General features: G+C 41.9%; 1 protein-coding gene across 2 annotated transcripts in view; it reads left to right on the plus strand.

The window, feature by feature from the left end:
• The window catches only part of LOC143283662 (DNA repair protein RAD50-like), a 102995-nt gene that overhangs the window by 58447 nt on the left and 28204 nt on the right, over window positions 1-16344 (plus strand). For both annotated transcript variants that reach the window (XM_076589878.1, XM_076589879.1), the window contains exons 24-29: window positions 257-352; window positions 1770-1917; window positions 6177-6234; window positions 8347-8548; window positions 10201-10230; window positions 11664-11744. In XM_076589878.1, coding sequence (XP_076445993.1) covers window positions 257-352; window positions 1770-1917; window positions 6177-6234; window positions 8347-8548; window positions 10201-10230; window positions 11664-11744 — 615 coding nt within the window. The remainder of the gene's footprint in view (window positions 1-256; window positions 353-1769; window positions 1918-6176; window positions 6235-8346; window positions 8549-10200; window positions 10231-11663; window positions 11745-16344) is intronic.

Consider the following 16344-nt stretch of genomic DNA (forward strand, 5'->3'; position numbering starts at 1 on the left):
GGTGACAGTTTTCTCAATGTAAGGACACGGTTGTAGTAAGGACACGGTTTTCACTTTTGGTGACACTTTTCTCAATGTAAGGACACAGTTGTACTAAAGACATGGTTTTCACTGTCGGTGACACTTTTCTCAATGTAAAGACACAGTTGTAGTAAGGACACGGTTTTCACTTTTGGTGACACTTTTCTCAATGTAAGGACACAGTTTTACTAAAGACATGGTTTTCACTGTCGGTGGTGTTCTTCCCTGCCTTCAGCTGGCCAGCATTCAGGAGCGAGAAGTGCCAGGCCTCAAGTTACAGCTCCAGAAAATTGGCGAAGAAACACAGCGTCTGAAAGATCTCATTGAAGAGGTGAGTGTCTTCAGATATGTGTGCTTTAGTTCCTTCTTTAACTTGATGGCTTTTACGGTGAGTGATTGATATGTAATGTGTGTGGCGAGTGTGGTTCACTTCAGTGCAGTTACTCAAGGTGTCACTGCGTTCGGACAAATCTGTATACGCTACACCACATCTGCTAAGCAGATGCCTGAACAGCAGTGTAACGCAACGCAGTTAGTCATGCCTTGAGGGAAAATGAGATAAGATGAAATAAAATAAGATGCATAAATAAATAAATGGATTGTCATTAAATAAATACATCAATAACTTAACCCTTTCACCGCCAAGCTCGCAGTTATGCACAGGCGTGGTAGAGGACCCATGTCACTGAAAGGTGACCATTCATTGATCTGTTATCCATGAACCTACTGCTTTTAATGTTCGGTGTTAGGATAGGCCATGTTTTCTATACATTGCAGGGGGAATCCCCAGCTGTTCTTAGCCACTGTCTTTTCTGTGTTTATACCACAAGGGAATTCTGTACTCTAAATTGACTTGCGATGAAAGGGTTAAGATGATAAACAAACAGAAATAAAACTAACATATAACAAAATGAAATATGAATAGATAAACATTAGATAAAGAAGTGAACTTATGAAGTAAAATATATCTTTTAAAAATCAAGCAGTGAATAATCATATGACTAACTATAATGATAATATTAATGAATAAACAAACAATGTGGATGTGTATTTAGGGGAGGGTGTGGGGGGGGGAGGGTGAAGGGTGGAGATTTTTCTGATCTCCCAGTTCAAGGTACGTGCAGTCCTGCTATGCTTGAACCCCCCCCCCCCCCCCCCCCCCCCCTTCCATGTGTACACGCATATAGAATATAAAATACACATGTTGAAGTTTGTGTCAGCATTTGGGTTACGGAAGCATGAAACTACCCAGCATACATCAACCATGACAGATTCATCAGCAAGTTGATGCTGGTTGTGTACGGGGAAAAAGAAAGAAGTGAAAATGGCATGTGTCCGAAAGGAGAGGGCTTGTGTGAGGTCAGTTGGCAAGAAGTGCCCTGGATTTGTGCAGGCATCACCTTGCTTACAGTGACGTCCGTTTCAGTTCCAAGGAGGTGACAAAGCATGTGGACTGGTCCATTTACGCTACACCACATATGCTGTAAGAAAATAAAGAAAAGAATTAAAAAAAAAATTAAAAAAAATTGCGGCAATTGCCTGACCTTCTTGTAAACCTGACATGCTGATCAGACCTTGAGAGCCTGTCCGAGGTTTGTGTAGAACATTGATATAGATGAAATAGTAGGACAAAATAAACAGCTAAACGAATGCATTAAAGTATACTGAAGCAATGGCAGGGAAGCATGACAGTGTCTTTTTACCAGAGCACAATGGCGTGTACCAAAGTCATTGGGATGTGTTCTCAGAAAGGAGAGGAGCTGTCAATGAAGGCTTCAGATGAAGCCATGGCCAAGGACATGAAGCCCGACATCATTCTCATGGACCGATACCAGGGGGAGCTCCGTGAACTGGACAAGAAAATCGCCACCCAGTCAGCGCTGCTGTCAGGGGGAGGTAAGGCGCTTCACAGTCCATGAGCAGAGTATGGCTGCCTAAATGGTGGTGTAGAATCAGGGGGAGGTAAGGCGCTTCACAGTCCATGAGCAGAGTATGGCTGCCTAAATGGTGGTGTAGAATCAGGGGGAGGTAAGGCGCTTCGCATTCCATAAGCAGAGTATGGCTGCTTAATGGTGGTGTAGAATCAGGGGGAGGTAAGGCGCTTCACGTTCCATAAACAGAGTATGGCTGCCTAAATGGTGGTGTAGAATCAGGGGGAGGTAAGGCGCTTCACATTCCATGAGCAGAGTATGGCTGCCTAAATGGTGGTGTAAAATCAGGGGGAGGTAAGGCACTTCACAGTCCATAAGCAGAGTATGGCTGCCTAAATGGTGGTGTAAAATCAGGGGGAGGTAAGGCGCTTCACAGTCCATAAGCAGAGTATGGCTGCCTAAATGGTGGGGTAAAATCAGGGGTAGGTAAGGTGCTTCACATTCCATAAGCAGAGTATGGCTGCCTAAATGGTGGTGTAGCATCAGGGGGTGGTAAGGCGCTTCACAGTCCATAAACAGAGTATGGCTGCCTAAATGGTGGTGTAGAATCAGGGGGAGGTAAGGCACCTAAATGGTGGGGTAAAATCAGGGGCAGGTAAGGCGCTTCACAGTCAGTATCCCTGAAAGCAGAGTATGGCTGCCTAAATGGTGGGGTAAAATCAGGAAGGTTGGAGGGTAAGGCACTTCACAGTCCATATCCCCGAAAACAGAGTATGGCTGCCTAAATGGTGGGGCAAAAACAGGGGGGTAATGTGCTTTACAATCCATTTCTGGAAGGCAAAGTATGGCTGCCTAAATGGTGGGGTAAAATCAGGATGGGGGGGAGGGTAAGGCGCTTCACAGTCCATATCCCCGAAAGCAGAGTAGGCTGCCTAAATGGTGGGGTAAAATGAGGGGGAGGTAAAGCACTTCTCAGTCCATATCCCCGAAAGAAGAGTATGGGTGCCTTAATAGTTGATTGATGTGGATACTTATATAGTGCCTATCCTCGGTCAGAGACCAAGGCTCTAAGCGCTTTACATACACGGGGACATTTGCACCACAGGCTGCCTACCTGGGTAGAGCCGACTGACGGCTGCCACTGGGCGCTCATCATTCGTTTCCTGTGTCATTCAATCACATTTCAGACGCACACGCATACACACTCAGACAGACATGTAACATTTTACGTGTATGACCGTTTTTAATTACCCCGCCATGTAGGCAGCCATACTCCGTTTTCGGGGGTGTGCATGCTGGGTATATTCTTGTTTCCATAACCCACCGAATGCTGACATGGATTACAAGATCTTTAACGTGCGTATTTGATCTTCTGCGTGCGCATACACACGAAGGGGGTTCAGGCACTAGCAGGTCTGCACATATGTTGACCTGGGAGATCGGAAAAATGTCACCCTTTACCCACCAGGTGCACTGAGATTGGAACCCGGGACCCTCAGATTGAAAGTCCAGCGCTTTAACCACTCGGCTATTGCACCCGTCATAGTGGGGTAAAAACAGTCGTAACCATCAAAGCCCATTCACAGTAGACACTGGTGAACATGGGAGGGTCCGCCCTTGGAAGAAGAAAACAACAAGTTCAGAACCCTGGTTCACGGGTTCTGGTTAAATGTGTAAAAGGATCAGAAAAACAAAAACAGTTGTTCATTTACTTGCTTGGTACTAAATGGAGACTCATTGATGACTTTCAGTGTAAATGTTTGTTCTTGTTTTTGTTTTTTTGTTTGTTTTGGCATAATTTGAAGACATGAAATGAGATATATATTTCCCTGTTGGAATGTGTTTGTTTTATAAAGACTGAATGTGTCCCCCTGTTTTATGTCTTAACTCTTTCACCACCATGTTTCTGTGTGAAAACACTCCCCAGCACCAAATATTTTAGAAACAGTGCTCTGAGTCACAGGCTTCGGTTCATGTCAAAACAACACAGTGGACTAGTTCACTTCAAACTCGGTCAGGGGGCAAAGGTTAGTCATCGTTTTATTGGTGGGAAACTGGCTGCAGCAGTTGAACTTTGTTATAGTGGTCTTAGCAACATGACCCCTTGATATTGATGAAAGTCGCCCATGGCGGTGCACTGTCTCGTCAACTAAAGTCACCTATGGTGGTGAAAGAATTAAACGTGCTTCCCTGTTTCATGATGTGAATGTGTTTCCCTTTTTTATCACAGTGAACTGACAGCCCCCTACTGATGAGTGTTCATGTGGGCAATTTTTTTTTTCTCTCAAGGCCTGACTAAATGCGTTGGGCTACACTGCTGGTCAGGCATCTGCTTGGCAGATGTGGTGTAGCGTATATGGATTTGACCAAACGCAGTGACGCCTCTTTGAGCTACTGATACTGTTACTGATACTGTGAGCAATAGTAGTCAAGGGTAAACAGTGTTGCCGTTTTGTCACAGAGATGACTGCTATGTTTTAATGGGTGCAACGTTAGACTTTCAGTTTGAAGGTCTCAGGTTCAAATCCCATTCAGGGCACCAGGTGGGTAAAGTTTGGACATTTTTCCAATCTCCCAGGTCAACACATGTGCAGACCTGCTACCGCTTTAACCCCCTTTGTATGTATATGCATGCAGAAGATCAGATATGCATTTTTAGGATCCCTTTATCCATGTTGGCATTTGGAGAGCTTTGGAAACGAAAACATGATTGGCATACACCCTCTGAAAACCGAGTGTGACTGTTTACACGTCAGGGGTAAAAATGTAAAAATGGCCATGCACATGAAAGCCCACTGGTGTATACAGGTGAAGGTGGGAGTTGCAGTCCACAAACAAAGAAGATGACTGCTATGTTCTGATGACAGGCTGAAAAAGTTTCTCTCTGTAATATCGTGACAGGTAACCCACAGCTCCCTGTGTGTGGAAATAGCAATTTAAAACCAGAAGTGCCAGTAAAGTAATAACTCAAAAAGCAGTTGCTAATCCTTCAACAAATACAGTGAAAGAAACATATGAACAGTTTCAATTTCTCAAGAAGGTGTCCCTGCTTTTGGACAAATCCATATACCGTAAAGTTCGGTCTATTGAGCGCACTGGTATATAAGCCACACCCACTAAATTTTGGAAAAAAATTGAACTTCATACATACATAAGCCGCACTGGCTTATAAGCCGCACTTATTTCTGGTACCAGAACACATACTGATACTACAGAAAAGCTGTCAATACTGTAGGTTATGAAATAAACACAAGCGGGAACAACAGAAAGAAAAGCAAGCAAAAATACTGTTAGTGCTGCAAAAAAAACACACACAAAAAAACACACAATGAAAATAAGATCCATAATTTAGGGATAGTCACATTTATTCAACTTCATCCTGCTCACTGAATCCACTGAAATCTTCGCCTTCAGTGTCCGAGTTGAAGAGAACCAGCACAGCTTCCTCCGCCATCTTGTCACTGACTTCGGCCTCGCTTTCACTTCATGAACACGAACGCAAAGTGGAAGTCGCTGCTGGTTCGCCGCTTGCACTGTCATCTGCTAGGTCGATCGCCTTCAATTTGAAGGCTGCATCATAGGCATTACGTTCACGTTTTCGGCATGATGAGGGTGTACGCTTGAGCAGAGTAGAACTGAATGCTGATCTGAAGGCTTTAATGTGTGGGGATTTGATTTATAAAACGTGAACAGTTAGCACACTATCCTGAAGCTCATCCAAAAATTCATGGACAAAAATCATGACTTTGGTGAGTTGAAGGGCAGCTAAGAATAGACGAGAACGTGACACTCCCAGGATCGTTAAAATCCTCAAATAAGCCGCATCATTGTATGAGCCGCAGAGGTTGAAGCTGGGGTAAAAAATCGCGGCTTATAGACCGAACTTTACGGTGTGTTACACCACATCTGCTAGGCAGATGCCTGACTTGCAGCATAACCCAGTACGCTTAGTCAGGCCTTGAGTGCATGCATTTATATTTGTGTACCTATCAGAGTGGATTTCTTCGACAGAATTTTGCCAGAGAACATTTTTATTGCCATGGGTTCTTCTTCAGTGCGCCAAGTGGGTGCTGCAGTGCCACCTTATTTATTGTTTATTGTCTCATCTGAATGACTAGACACTTGATTTTCCATTCAAAGTTTGGAGAAAGGGCGAGAGGGAAAATCCAAACCAGACCCTCACGGACCTTTCTCTTTTGAACACTGCTACATGGTAGTATCATGGTATGTCAGTGTTAAGTCTTTGCTGTAGATAATGGAGAAGAAAACAAACATTTGTTTCAGACTCTGACCGCACTTTGGAAGCGGTGATCAATGAAAAAGAGGACATACAGATGAAATTGTGAGTGTTGTTGTGTCTCTCCTTTCATTTGTTTTCTCGTCAGTGTTTCGTTCTGCAGTGTCTTTTCCTTGTCAGCTTATACTGAAGTGAAAATTACGTAGAAAGGCTTCCTGGCAGGGAAGCATGACAATGTCTTTTTACCAGGGCGCAATGGCTTGTATCGAAGTCACACCATTGGGATGTGTTCTGAAGTTTATACTTCACATTTTTCAGCATTTCTGAAGGTCAGGGAACACTGGGATAGAATCACGTTCAACCCCCCACCCCCACCCCCACCCCCCAAGTCTCCCGTTCAGCTCCCCAGTTTCCGATGGCTGTTCTGTTTTTGTTTTTATCTGTGGAGAGTAGAAGGAGCAAACTGTTTTTGTTTTCTTGCAGCTTGAGTGGTTTGAATGCTTGTGATCTGCATGTTATTGTTGGATATTTTCCTGTTTAAAGACAATTTTCAGAACTAGGTTTAAGGTTCCCAATGTTCAGCATGCAGAAAGTGATGCTGCAGGATTTTTCTGTTGTTTTTTTTTTATATGAGGGCATGTATGTTTTCTTCTTTTTTTTCTGCTGTAGATGTATCCACCTTTTTCCTCTTTGGGTCAAGTATTCTGATTTCTGATGATATGGTATTGTGTTCTTTTTAAGTCTCATTTTAAGAGCTGTGAATTAACAAATGGTCATAACAGTATATCTGTATAACATTTTCGGATATCTCAAAGGGCCACTTTATAGTTACAAAACAGGCACACATGTAAGTCAGACACAAAACATACACACATACACAAACCTGCATGCATTCAGGCACGTGATGCACACTCAGATATGTATACACACATGAATGGAAGAAATGAATGCAGATTCCAGGAATGCAGTGTGTGGAATAGATTGACCTAGTGTAAAGGACTGATAAGAAATGATTAGAGATTTTTGTCGAAAGAATATGAGAGATGGGCTGTTATGGACAGAAAAAAGGCAGTGACCAACCACTGGAGTAAGACCATGCTTGCCAAAATGAAGTTTTCATTCCAGTGTACGTGCCTGGGAGCCACCGTAGCTGAATTGGTCAGCTGTTGGACTTGTGTACCTGTGTTGACCAGTGATGTGGGTTTGAGGCCCCATTTCAGCATGGTGGTGTATTCTTGGAAAAAGCTTTTTAGTTCTTCTTCTTCTTCTTTGTGGGCTGCAACTCCCACGTTCGCTCGTATGTACACGAGTGGGCTTTTACGTGTATGACCGTTTTTACCCCACCATGTAGGCAGCCATACTCCGCTTTCGGGGGTGTGCATGCTGGGTATGTTCTTGTTTCCATAACCCACCGAACACTGACATGGATTACAGGATCTTTAACGTGCGTATTTGATCTTCTGCTTGCATATACACACGAAGGGGGTTCAGGCACTAGCAGGTCTGCACATATGTTGACCTGGGAGATCGTAAAAATCTCCGCCCTTTACCCACCAGGCGCCGCTACCGAGATTCGAACCTGGGACCCTCAGATTGAAAGTCCAGCGCTTTAACCACTTGGCTATTGCGCCCGTCAGCTTTTTAGTTCAATTTTTCTCACTTCACCCAGGTGTGAATGGATACCTGACTGGTTGGGGAAAGTTATAGTGGTGGAAGGAGAGGATTGGGCCCTGCCCTCCTGTGTCAAGCCCTAGCAGGCCCTGGACAGTGTGGGTATGAATTCACTGCCCCGATGGCCTTAAAGGATTTGGGACCTTCAACCATTTTTCTTGCCTGATGTGCTGACAAAGACACGAAGTAAAAATTCCTGACAGAATCAGTTTTGATAGTCATTCAAACTTAAACAAGGTTTATAAGGCACACATTCAAAGTCACACATACCACATACAAAAAGTAAATTAACAATAAAATAAAAATGAAATATAGAACAAGAAATTGATTTAGTTCTCCGTGCTTTGACGTTTTTTTGGCAGCAGTGATAGACAAATATTCCAAGCATTCCTCCAAGTTTGTCTTCCAGTATCAGCTGACCAGGTTTGATTGATAGCATTTGGAAGATATTTTTGTCAAATTTTGTGTAACGAATTCTCAAATTTCCAGTTTTAGTTCGCAGTCCTCAAAGGAATGATGCTTATCGTCACTTGTTTGGCATCGCAGAGAAACCGTCAGTCGCAAGTTGGACCACAAGCGTCAGAAGATGTCGGATCACTCCGACCGCCTGCAGTCGCTGCGCGGCCAGGTGAACAAGCTGCAGACGGAGAAGCTGGAGATCGACGCGGAGCTGCAGCAGAGAACCAAGCTGGAGGAAAGCCAGGCCCAGCTGCTGAGCGACAACACCGAGTTCCTGGCTGATGTCAAGGTCACCCACACCAGTGTTTATGGACATTTATTTGCTTGGTTGTTTATGTTTTTACTATCATTACTGTCTTTATTTGTTTTTTGTTTTTTTTTTTATATTCCCACTTTTTGTTTTATTTCATTATCTATCTGCTTACCTTTTTTATTTTGTCTGTTTGTTTATTTATTTATTTATTTATCCATTAATTTGGTGTATCCATTACTTGTTTATGCAACCTTTTCTGTTGTCCCCTTTTTTTCTTTACTCCTTTTCTATTGTCCCCATTTCTTTACTCCTTTTTCTGTTGTCCCTTTTTCTTCTTTACTCCTTTTTCCTTTTCTGTTGTCCCTTTTTTTCTTCTTTTTCTGTTGTCCCTTTTTTTCTTCTTTTTCTGTTGTCCCTTTTTCTTCTTTACTCTTTTTCTGTTGTCCCTTTTTTTCTTCTTTTTCTGTTGTCCCTTTTTTTCTTCTTTTTCTGTTGTCCCTTTTTCTTCTTTACTCTTTTTCTGTTGTCCCTTTTTTTCTTCTTTTTCTGGTGTCCCTTTTTTTCTTCTTTTTCTGTTGTCCCTTTTTGTCTTCTTTTTCTGTTGTCCCTTTTTTTCTTCTTTTTCTATTGTCCCCTTTCCTTTACTCCTTTTTCCTTTTCTGTTGTCCCTTTTTTTCTTTACTTCTTTTTCTGTTGTCCATGTTCTATTTTCATGTACCTTACAGTACCATCTTTGTACATTTTTGTTGTTGTTGTTGTTTTCTTTTTTTCTTTTTTTTCTTCTATTCCTACTGTCTTTAAAAAAAAAATTTCTCAAGGCACTGTCTTTGTACATTGTCTTTTAAAGATTTTTTTTACATACTTTCTTTTTTCCTTTTTGTTAAGGTGCTGTCTGCAATTGTCTTTCTTGTTTTATTTAGTGCCTTTCTTTTACACTGTCTGTAATTCTCTTTTTTTGTTTTATTTAGTACCTTTCTTTTACACTGTCTGTAATTCTCTGTTTGTTTTATTTAGTACCTTTCTTTTACACTGTCTGTGATTCTCATTTTGTTTTATTTAGTACCTTTCTTTTACACTGTCTGTGTCTTTTCAAAACATTTCAATGGTTGTATTCTGTCGATGTACCCTTGTAGAAGTTGATGGGAATGCAAAGCACCTCTGTGTCACAGTTGTGATTCTGTCTTGTGCCTGAGTGAGTCACTGAACCTGTATGTTGTGAATCTGTAGTGGGGTGCAGTTGTATGTCTCTCTCTTTTCTTCTTTTCTTCAAAATGATAAAATTTTCTTTCTTTTCTGCTTCTTGTTTCTCCTAGAAAGGCACGTACTAAGATGATTCCAGTTCCAGTAATGTTCTATTCACTTAGGTTATAAAACCTCTGCTATAATGAAGAATGTGAGTAGTGTTTGGTGTGTGTGTGTATATGAAAATATTTGCTTCTGTGTGAACGTGTGTGTATGTGTGTGTGTAACAAGATTTGTGGGCAACATGGTTGTGGGAGTTGCATTCAGATTTTTTTAATTTTTTTTTTAGGTAGCCTAAGAAAATTAACATTATAAGTATGCTGTGTATTTAGACCTGCATCTTTTCGTATCCTTTCTGTTGGACAGTAGGTCTTGCAGAAGAATCAACTCTTGGTCTTGTTTTCCAATGCTGTTCAGTTCCCATAACTGATTATTTTCTGTTTCAGGCTGCCCAGGAGCAGTTACGTCCCCTGGAGGTGAGGAACTTCGTGCTTGTTCCAGATACTTCCACACCAAAACGTTCTGACAGTCACAGGGACTAGAAACGGAGACACTGTTCTTCGCAGAAAGTGCAGATGTCATTGGGTTTTTTCTTCTGTCTTTGCGGATCCATTCTTACTGTATAAAAGGGGGAGAAGTTCCGTGATCGGAACCTTGCAGTGAACTGCTTAGTATCCATGCACAGGCTTGAAAATGAATAATGGCTGCCTGAACAGCCAGGGTAAAAACAGTCTTACCGTATAAAAGGGGGAGAAGTTCCGTGATCGGAACCTTGCAGTGAACTTCTTAGTATCCATGCACAGGCTTGAAAATGAATAATGGCTGCCTGAACAGCCAGGGTAAAAACAGTCTTACCGTATAAAAGGGGGAGAAGTTCCGTGATCGGAACCTTGCAGTGAACTGCTTAGTATCCATGCACAGGCTTGAAAATGAATAATGGCTGCCTGAACAGCCAGGGTAAAAACAGTCTTACCGTATAAAAGGGGGAGAAGTTCCATGATCGGAACCTTGCAGTGAACTGCTTAGTATCCATGCACAGGCTTGAAAATGAATAATGGCTGCCTGAACAGCCAGGGTAAAAACAGTCTTACCGTATAAAAGGGGGAGAAGTTCCATGATCGGAACCTTGCAGTGAACTGCTTAGTATCCATGCACAGGCTTGAAAATGAATAATGGCTGCCTGAACAGCCAGGGTAAAAACAGTCTTACATGCAAAGGTCCACTCATGCGTACTAGTAAGTGAACACGGGAGTTGCACGCCATGAAACCCAGAAAGGAAACAAGAAAAGAAAAAAAAAGGGGGGTGGGGTGGGGGGGGGGGGGTAACAGATCTGCTGTGTTAACAGAGAGCAGCGTGTGCGCGTATGTGTGTTTTTTGTTTTGGGTGTTTTGTTTCTAGGGTGGGGTAGGGGTTGTTCTCCAACCTCCTGAATTATCTCATTTCTTTTAATTGGTCCTTCTTACTATTTTTTGACTTTCTCTTAAAACATTCCTCCATTGAATACATTGTCATACAATGCATTATAATGAATACAGTGCATCCGCATATAAACTTTTCTTGTGTGGGTGTGTGTACCTTTCTCTTTTGTCTTCTTTTTTTTTTTTTTTATCTCTTTTGAATTTTTTCTTGTATTTTGTCCACCTGTTCCCCTCATTCTATCCTTTCCCCTAGATTCTTCTGAGTTTTTTTGTTTTTTTTCTTTTTCTTTTTTTTTTCGCTTCAGTTTTGAGGGTTTATGGAGCACATCTTTATGATCTTTTCTTCACTTTTCTTTCATTTGAGACATTTCATTGGCCAACACACACACACGCACACACACACACACACACACAAATCCACAGTCATGCACGATTCTGTGTCTGTATTTCTTTTCATGGACAATCTCGTTGCTGTGGTTGATGTTGTCAGGAGGAGATGGAGCGATACCGTCGTCAGAAAGAAGAGGTGACCTCAAACAAAGAGGATGCTTTGGAGCAAGGCAAAGACGCTGTACGTGGTTTTGCTGTTGTTTTTTCTTCAGGTCATTGCAGTACAATACATCGCTTCTGTATTAATCTGACTGAACATTTTGTGTGTTCAAAGGCTCATCACTCACACCACTCAGTCTCTCAGCCCGCAGTCAAAGGCTCGTCACTCACACCACTCAGTCTCTCAGCCCACAGTCAAAGGCTCATCACTCACACCACTCAGTCTCTCAGCCCGCAGTCAAATCTGACATGCATATGAAAATGACAAAAGGTTGAACTTAGTTTAAGAAGTAAAACATGTTAAGTAAAGATATGAGTATAATAAGACTGAGCAGCTTTATTTATCACACATTGAAATAAAATGTATTTCTGAGAAAACTACAGAACAACATTTCCAGATACAAAACACGAAAATTATCATTATAAATCCTTCAGATGCAGTTTCTGTACTATAATATTACATTGTTGCATGCCATAAAAAGATGTTCTGATTGTAACACATGAATTAACACTTTCACTGCCAGTTTAGAGTGCAACATTCTCTGGCACCAGAAGCACAGAAAAGATGGTGTCAAAGAACAGCTGGGGATTCTACTGTGACACACAAAATATGGTCTGTCATACCTCCAAAAATAAGGAGCAGTTGGTTTGCAGATAATCGACCCATCATATACACAGATGGCTCAGTCACCAAAGACCAGTCTGGCTGGGGATTCACTGCGAAACAAAATGGAAAAACAATTTGGGAAGAGAATGCTGCCTACAAAGTCACAACCTCCAGCCTAACGATGGAAGTTGAAGCTGTGACACATGCCCTCCAGTGGCTATCGTCCATCCATACGCCCGGAAACCAACATGCCATGATTCTAACCGACTCAATGAACCTCATACAGAAAATTGAAAACGGAATGGGAAGCCCAGAGTGGCATAACGCAATGCGCAACTTTCAGATTAAAAACCTCACATGGTCATACTGCCCGGGACATGCAGGTGTTAAGGGAAATGAGCGAGCTGACAGACTTGCTGGTAACGCAACACCAACGAGCGGCCTACATCTTGGAAAATCGGAAATCCTCAGAAAAGTCGAAGAATACCAAAAAGAACAGGTACAAGGCCATCACACCATCGATCGCCTCAAAGAAATAGAAGCAGAGAGAGGGAGCGGCCGCAAGTCTAACATGAAAGGTAGAGCACGATGCTTTGCAAATCAAACAAATATCGGCATCATTTCCAAACCAACATTGCGCAAATTTCTTCAAAACGGAACAGAGTCTCTGTGGGCCTTTCCAAATACAATAGACTGAGCAACACACTAGACGCCACGTTCTTGGCATCAGAGATCTTTTCCCATCCCTCTTGTGGCCAGTCAGTGGCGGCTGTGTGTGTTTGTGTGTATGTGTGGGTCTGTGCTTTTGAGTGCGTTTGTGAATGCGCGAGAGTGAAAGTGTACACAAGTGTCAGGAGAGATATGTGTACGTGTGTGTGTGTGTGTGTGTGAGGGGAGGTGGGAGTGCGGGGGGAGGTGGGGTAGAGGATGAGGTATGTGAGTGTATGCATGCCTACACTGTGGGAGCAACAGGATATTGGAACGTGTGTATATATATATATATATATATATATATATATATATATATCTATCTTTGTATGTACGTGTGTGGGGTTGGGGGTGGGAGATATGGGTGTATGTGTGTGTGCTTGTACAAGTAAGTGTTCATCTCTGTGTGTGTGTGGTTGTGTGTGTGTGCCGTGGAAGCTGCGATACGTAGACTAGAAATGAGTGTGTGGAGGAGGGGGTAGAGGAGGTGCAAGGTAATGTGTGTGTGTGTGTGTGTGTGTGTTGGAGCTCATGTACGTTTATATGTATTTGACTGTGCTTTCATATGTGCTTGTACAAGTAAGTGTTCATCTCTGTGAGTGTGTGTTTGTGTGTGTGTGTGTGCCGTGGAAGCTGCGATACTTAGACTAGAAATGAGTGTGTGGAGGAGGGGGGTAGAGGAGGTGCACGGTAATGCGTGTGTGTGTGTGTGTGTGTGTGTGTGTGTTGGACTCATGTACGTTTATATGTATTTGACTGTGCTTTCATATATGTGAAACTGCATGTTTGGTGCATTTCTGTTATGCATGTGTGGGTGTATGTGTGAATGTGTGTCTTCATATTTTACATTTATTCACTTATTTATCACCATTGTTGTCTTATTTATTTATTTATTTATGTTTTATTATTATCATTTTATTAGTATTACTAATATTATTACTACTACCTTTTTCTATATTATAATTACTATTTATTTATTTATTTATTTATTTATGCAAGCTTATCTATTATTTATTCCACCGGTTTTTTTTTGTTTTGTTTTTTTTCTCAAGGCCTGACTAAGCGCGTTGGGTTACGCTGCTGGTCAGGCATCTGCTTGGCAGATGTGGTGTAGCGTATATGGTTTTGTCCGAACGCAGTGACGCCTCCTTGAGCTACTAAAACTGAAACCGACCCAGATCTGGTCGCATTTCAGCAGCATCAGTGCTCTGTCTGGCTGGTGCTGATTGCAACATTGATGGTGAAAGGGTTAAGAAACATTTATTCCAAAATAAGAAACCTCATTCCAAATTATTCATTAGAAATTCTGAAAACTGCAGCTACAGTAGGTCTGCTTAAGATATTTTACCAAATATGTAAACATCCACTTTTATAACCAGTAACTGCAAGCAATGCACTTGAAAAGTGACCACCATTTCCATACCAAATCAGATCATAACATGCCATGTTATACCGCATCAGCTCTTCCTAAATCAGATCATAAATATGTTAAATGACATCAGTCCAAACCAATTCAGACCTTAGCATGGTGAGTGAATGATATTAATATTAATTGAAAATATTGACGTTTTAGATATATATCTAGACAGAGAGAGATCTCCCAGGTAGCGAGAGAATGGGAGTGCATTGGTTCAGTCCCCACACTCGCCAGTGGTGGTCTGTGCTCTGTATTATCTGATGAGATGATAAACCAGTATCCCTCCCCCCTCCACTAGACCTTCAGTGGTGGTCTATGCACTGTATTATCTGATGAGATGATAAACCAGTATCCCTCCCCCCTCCACTAGACCTTCAGTGGTGGTCTATGCACTGTATTATCTGATGAGATGATAAACCAGTATCCCTCCCCCCTCCACTAGACCTTCAGTGGTGGTCTGTGCACGGTATTATCTGATGAGATGATAAACCAGTATCCCTCCCCCCTCCACTAGACCTTCAGTGGTGGTCTGTGTACTGTATTATCTGATGAGATGATAAACCAGTATCCCTCCCCCCTCCACTAGACCTTCAGTGGTGGTCTGTGCACTGTATTATCTGATGAGATGATAAACCAGTATCCCTCCCCCCTCCACTAGACCTTCAGTGGTGGTCTATGCACTGTATTATCTGATGAGATGATAAACCAGTATCCCTCCCCCCTTCCACTAGACCTTCAGTGGTGGTCTGTGTACTGTATTATCTGATGAGATGATAAACCAGTATCCCTCCCCCCTCCACTAGACCTTCAGGGGTGTTCTGTGCACTATATTATCTGATGAGATAATAAACCAGTATCCCTCCCCCCTTCCACTAGACCTTCAGTGGTGCTCTGTGCACTGTATTATCTGATGAGATGATAAACTAATATCCTGTGTGCAGCGTGCACTTGGCATATGTAAACAAACCCAGGGCAATGAAAGGATTGTCCCATGCAAAATTCTGTAGAAAAATCCACATTGGTAGGAACACAAATACACACGCCGGCAGGAAGAAGGAAAGAAAAAATGGTGGCGCTGTCATTGTTGCCACGCACTCTCCCCTGGTGAGAAGAGCCCAAATTTCACACAGGGAAATCTGTCATGACAAAAGGAGTGATACAATACAAATATGTATTTCATATATTTATGTATATTTATTTAAATTATATATATATATATATATTATTTATTTACGAGATATGCCATTTTCTCTCTTTGTGTACATATATATTTATTATGATAGTTGGGTCCAACAGTAACCATCAGAACAGCAGAGGAGGCAACTGCAGTCCCAACAGTTTGGGCTAGATTTTGATTATAGTGGAAAGTGTCTTGCTCAAGTTACATCCCCACTCTCTCATCCAAGATAACTTTAGATCAGCCGGCATTGGGGATGGTCTTCAAAGGCCAACAAGCCCCCAAGGCTGCAGCACTAAGAGCCAGAATATAACAAAATATGGAAAATCAAAATGCACAATAATAATGAAGACTCAATGATTTTTTTTTTTTAACTTGAAGAACAGATGTACATGAATGTGTAAGTATGCGAGTATGTAAATAATATATGCATGCGCGTATTCATGTGCACGTATGTGTCTGCAGTAATGTTTAACATGACTGTGTAATGGGTGTTTTATATAGTCACGTATAGAAAACTAGAGGAAATGTGTTCATACATAAGATATCCCATGTGTGGGTTGGGTTCTTTCCACATTACGTTAGCTAAGCAAAGTGTCCATAACTCTGTGTCGATGCTAGGTATAATGTCTATTATATGTTATAAAACTGCACTGTTACACATGATGAAAATGCGTCCACCTTGACCAAATTGATAGAACAATATAAGTATA

This window comes from Babylonia areolata, chromosome 7 (assembly GCF_041734735.1).
Source record: "Babylonia areolata isolate BAREFJ2019XMU chromosome 7, ASM4173473v1, whole genome shotgun sequence".
NCBI lineage: Eukaryota > Metazoa > Mollusca > Gastropoda > Neogastropoda > Buccinidae > Babylonia > Babylonia areolata.